Source organism: Limulus polyphemus, unplaced genomic scaffold (assembly GCF_000517525.1).
Source record: "Limulus polyphemus unplaced genomic scaffold, Limulus_polyphemus-2.1.2 Scaffold712, whole genome shotgun sequence".
Taxonomy (NCBI): Eukaryota; Metazoa; Arthropoda; class Merostomata; order Xiphosura; family Limulidae; genus Limulus; species Limulus polyphemus.
Window position 1 is genome coordinate 415,570 of NW_013666322.1, and position 5,999 is coordinate 421,568.

At 30.8% G+C, this 5,999-nt stretch overlaps 1 protein-coding gene across 2 annotated transcripts in view; it reads right to left on the minus strand.

Moving 5' to 3' along the window:
• Positions 1-5,999, minus strand: part of LOC106460117 (unconventional myosin-VI-like) — a 125,680-nt gene that overhangs the window by 84,654 nt on the left and 35,027 nt on the right. For both annotated transcript variants that reach the window (XM_013919799.2, XM_022386753.1), the window contains 3 exons: positions 1,896-2,060; positions 1,359-1,456; positions 491-655 (listed from right to left, as the gene is read on the minus strand). In XM_013919799.2, coding sequence (XP_013775253.1) covers positions 491-655; positions 1,359-1,456; positions 1,896-2,060 — 428 coding nt within the window. The remainder of the gene's footprint in view (positions 1-490; positions 656-1,358; positions 1,457-1,895; positions 2,061-5,999) is intronic.

Below are 5,999 nucleotides of genomic sequence, written 5' to 3' on the forward strand. Positions count from 1 at the left end.
GGACAATAAAGTTTTTGGGGATGTTAATATAATGTACTAAAACATAAAAAGTAGCAAGTCCAAATTTTGAACAAATATAAATATTGTAATCATTTCTTATAAATACCATTTCATAATGTAATTTTCCAAGATATTAAAGATCATAATGCAAAAAAATTAAATTTATCAAAGTAACAGGCTTTATGTTTCTTAAACTATGTGCATTTATGAAAGTTCTTATGAAGGTTCAAACAATTCATCCACTAGTTTTATTGTTGGAATGAAATATAGCAAGACTTGCATTGGCTACTCAGAAAGTTAGTAGCTGGTGGTATTCAGGTTAATCCATAAATTAAGGACACAACAGAATGAAACTAGTCCATCAATTACTTTACTATTGAAAATTTAACTTGTCTTCTCATTAGGAGTTAGCAGATGTTAGAGTGAAAATTTTGATAAACAAATAACTTGTTTGGAACTTCTGACAATACAATAACAGAACTATGATTACCTCAAAAGCATCGGGACTGGCAAGTTTTAGTTGTTGTTGCAGTTGCTCAGGTGCTCCACTACACATCTGATAAAATATATGGTAATTTCTCTCCCCACTGTTTTGACTACAAATCCTAGACTTCTCAAGTAGGTAATGGGAGATGTAACCTCCTACTACAGCATACTGAGAAAATGCATTTAAATACTATAAAAACCAAGGCATGTTGTGAATAATAAGCAATTTAAACAATATCCAATACACTTACATGTTGGTTTAAAATCACATTATATCTAATAAGTTATATGAGTTGGTTGAATATTGTATTATGCCTAATAAGTGGTATATGTTGGTTTAACTTATTATACCTAATACACTGCCCATGCCTGCTTAGAATTTCATTATACCAATACATGGGATATATTGGTGTCATATCATTGTACATCTAATATACTGTGCATGATGGTTTAATATCATATCTAATACTCTACATGCTTTTTTCACTGACTTTAGAAAGTTTGAGTTACTTTAATAAATTATGTCAAATAGTACAATATTTTTTCAAGTATACATGTACATTCTTATAAAGTACTTTATAAACCTGAATGTTTTTAAAGAAGATACAATATCTTAACTTCCCAAACTCAAATGTTGCATTATCTGTATAAATGTTTACCAATTGTCATTGCGAATTTAAACTATGGAAAACTTCTGTTTGTACTTTATTTAAACTAATCAACTTTATCACTTTCTTGGCTAACTGGCTTATAGTATGGATTCAGTTGTAATGCTAGCAATCAGTACTTACTTTTTGTTGAAGTGCCTTTAAAGAAAAAATCAAATATTAAGTAAAATACAAGTAAGAACAAAGTTAGAATGCATCACCTACCTTGTTGTTGAAGTGAATTTCAATGAACTTTCCAAATCTACTGCTATTATTGTTTCGTACAGTCTTAGCATTACCAAAAGATTCAAGAATAGGGTTGGCTAGAACAAAAAAAAATATTTTCACCTGCTCATTATAATAAATTAGAAATGAACATTTCACTTGCTAAAAATATTATGTTTACAGAACTCTCACAGTTCATATCAATAAAGATTCCTTGTGGTTCTAATTATTTTTAGCTCAATAAACAGATTACTTATACTTTATTTGATAGAATCATAAATTCTTCTTCATGCAAATGCAAATATAGAAGAAAAAAGAAAAAGTTAAACTACAACAAAGAGCACTGATGTTGTTTATACTGTTCATACAAGAATTTAAAGAAGCATGTAACAATTATAAGGGGTTTTTGGTAAAGGTATGTTTAATATACAACAATTTAGAAGCTTTATTTAATGTAAAAATTTTGCTTTAGGTTTATAATTGCTTTTTAAATTACTGTATAATATAAATCAGAATAAAAAAATAGGTAAGGCTTACCATCAAGGATCCTCTGCTCAATGGGCCCAGCATGACTACCCCAGGATTCACAGAGATACCGAAGAATGTATTTTGTTGATTCCGTCTTTCCTGCTCCAGACTCTCCACTGACAATGATAGACTGACTCTGCTTGCAAGTCTTGATGTCTCTAAAGGCTTTGTCACCTATTGGTCAACAGTTTCTTCTGTTAAATGTTATCAAAAACGTTATAGAAAATTATCAATAGTATATTGAACTCTGAGCAATGGTTGTAAAAAACCTAATCTAGTGAAGCACTAATGCTTTGTATAAGGCCTAATAAGTATGATTACAATCACAGATGACTGAAGGTATTTTTTGTCACATTTCTCCAGGTTAGTACACTACACATTTAAAATCAGTGAGGTATGTAAAAGCAGCATTTTAGATCTTTTCCCTAATGAAAAATCCAGCACAGACAATCTTAGTTTTCATGGTGAAGTATTCAGGTTTGAGTCTGGTCTTGCTAGTGTTAAGTAGAATTAAGCTAGTTTATGTTAATAGATTTTAGTAACATTGCTGGTTTCCATTGAAACTGTTGTAAGTACCATTCTCAGCAAGACTAACGCCACTGGTTTACTTGGTTGTTTGTTTCCAAGTAAAGTCACATTGGCGATCTGCTGTGTCCACCATGGGGAATCGAACCCCGGATTTTAGCATTGTAAGTGTATAAACTTACTATTGTCCCACCAAAGGATGCCACCAGTTTAGAAGTTGGAATGTATATTTTCAAGATACATTATATAAATTTGCTGTAAAAGCAAGATAGGAAATAGATACTACTTAAACCTAAGATACAGAAACATCCTTCGAAGATATAGTAGTGTCACTTAAATGCTATAATTCAAAATAATTTTTAGTCAGAAAATTAACATTTTAATTGCATAATGCAAGCTTTGCTATATTGATATAAACTGTTTTTTTATATATATACTTAAACAATTTCAAAGGGCTTCCAAAAAATTAGTGACTATTTGAAAAAAGAAAAAAAAGAGGTTTAATATGTTATATTAAAACGATTTTGGAACCTCATAACACCATTGCAATCATGTTCCCATCTGCAATCATGCTTCATCTTACAGCTGTGCACCTTGACAATAGCCCTATTGTAATGTTCTAAGCATACCACTTCTTCCTACACCCCTTCCATAATCTATCTAGTGTACACAAATGAAAGTTTTCCAACTCCTGTTTCAACTATCCAATCACAAAGAAATTCATAGACACTGCATCTGATATGTTGTGCAAACAACTTGTGTACACATGACTTTTGTCACTTTTCCAGACAAGTATCCTTTTCAATCATGTTGTTTAATGTTGGTTCTTTTTTTAATTTTAAACTTTATACACTAGTTGCATTGATTGAGTTTTCAGTTTAGAATACTTTTCTGTGTAACATAAAAGTTTGAGATACACTAGACATTTATGCTTCAGCTTTGAAATAAGCCTTTCAAACAGTACTTTATTTAACTGAAGAATCCACTTGTTTAAATCTTGTAATATCACAATATATAACACACAACAATAAGAAAGGTTCTTCAAAAAAATAGTCTTTTCTTTTGGAAAATTTCTTTAGAAACTTTTAATTACACTACCATTCAATACATGAAAAAAAATTATGTTTTCATATGTCAGAGGTCCATTACTTTTCACAAACAAAGTAAATTGTTTATTGCATCTTTTTTGTGAAAAGCTGACATAGCTAGCTGCACCAATGTTTTTTCTTAACCCCAGAATTAATAATAAAACTAGCTTAATAAAAATTAAGTGAAAAAAAAGTAAAAGAGGTTGAAACATTTTCAGGATTAAAATATTAAATCGAATGAAAAAGGCCTATGGCCGATACATAAAGAAAAACAATGTTGATTTAGACAGCACTATAATTTCTAATTACATTAATGAATTGCAAAAGAACACATTGATTTAAATATGTCTATAAAACTCTGAAAGTTCAATGTTAGTTATGGTGACTCAAATGTCACATTGCTCACATATTGGCAGGTCATCACCTTGCATGAGAAAATCAAAAATATGATTAATTAATGCAGAGCATTGTTAGAACAACTTGTCTATGATCTAAGCAAAACTAAATTGTCAATCACTGATGATAGGCACGATCTGGAAAAAGTCATTATTCTGTTACTTATCCCAAATTGTTCAATGATTCCTAACTGTCATGCTTTAATATCAAGATATGGAATGAACAGAGATTTAACAATGCCAGTAAGTTCATCTTCACCCAGTCCAACATGGTCAGTAATTAAGTAAGTTAAATAAAAACTGGACACACAGATGATTAAGATAAAAGAGGATATGTGTGCACATCTAGAAGAAAAAATGATGGAAGCTGAATAGTGATTATAGGGCCTTCAAGGAGATAAGAAAACCCATACAGGCAATAAATTGATGGTATTACTTAGCTTTGCTGTAATCCAGGGCAAGTGAAGTTCTGTACAACATACATAGATTCCATGGGCAATGACAAAGATGCAGAAAACATAGGAAAAACCTACAGAATCTCCCATAAAGATTGATATAGAAGATATGTTTGAGATGTTGGTAAACAGAAGTTGGTGATTCCAGTCAGGAGTATTTAACATCTTCAGAAGACTCACTGTAACATCACAGTGCGAAATGATAACAAGCTATAGAGAGATAGGCTGATAGACAATTTCAGTACCTAATTCCAGTGACTGGCCATGTCACACAAGTTTGCTTGCCTACAAAGGTAGAAGCTGACCATTTACTTTCAAGAAGCATGGCCCAAAAGGACATGCAACCACTATGCCAGGTGTTATGCTGTAGCATTTATTGCAGCAAACTGAAAATAATGTTGTGAATGTCGAGTGGATGTTCATAGGATTCTCTGTATGAGCTCTGTGTAATATGCTCCTGATGATTTAAGGGGCTAAAATCTACAATACAGATTGTCTGGTTAACCCTTTCGAGACAGGTCATGGGTGAAAGGCTATGTCATCTCGTTTGTTGACTCGCATTCAGAATTTTTACTAAACTACTATTTCTTAAATTTATATCAATAACTTTGGTATCATACTGTAGATTACAATTCAAATTTTAGTACTATATATTACTCAATTTCTTAATTTAAAGGCTAATATTAAAATAAACAGATAAACATCAATTTTTGTGTGTCACGTGATACGTTGAATGCAGAACTGGTTCAAATTAGATGTTTTAAGTCAAAATACTAAGTCTGTAGTTCCCTATGAATTAGAAACTCAAATTACTGATATTGACAATCTAGAATATAAAATAAGAGCCTCTTATCTTTTTAACTTGCTAAGATATTGCTCATGTAATAAATCAAACACAGTGGCACCCCACCCACCTCTTTCCATTTTTGGAAATGCTCTCTTATATACACTTACTTCTATATATGACATGAATAACTAATCAGAAGCTCAGAATGTCCCCTAATGACCTTCTCAGCCATTTTAATGGTCTTGGCACCATTTCTTTCTTATGAACCAATATTTCAACAAGATAGTGTGTGTCTTTAGTCTGCTTGAAATTCCATATTTTTGTTAGACAAAAATACATCTTAGTTACTAAGCTTTATAAATTATAATGGAATTCTATGGTATTAATGTAGTAATTTACGATTTTTTAGTTATTCAAATGTGCATATAAAATCTAAAAAAATATTTTGTTTCATATCCTCCATGTGCAAATTTTTTAAAGGCTTAGCAATATCAAGCAGCAATCGAGTTCAAAGGTGGTAACTAGAAGAGATAATTGTTGCTTTAATTGCTTCTTTAGTTACTATTCTATGTTTTAAGAAAAAAAAGTTTAAGAACTTATTCCAAAATAGCAATAATCTATATACATATATAATAGTTATAATGTGACTGTATATTACAAAATACTAGTCTACTAAAACACAGCCAAGACAAGTTATTTTGTACAGACCAAACATCAGTTTTATGTTATTTGATATGGTAACATGAGTGCACATGAGCCGCATCATTGTAATTTCTGCATTGTTAGCCAGGCACGGCTAAAAGGTCAATATAATAAAAATAATAAATATACATATATATATATATATGTAAATGTATAACGTT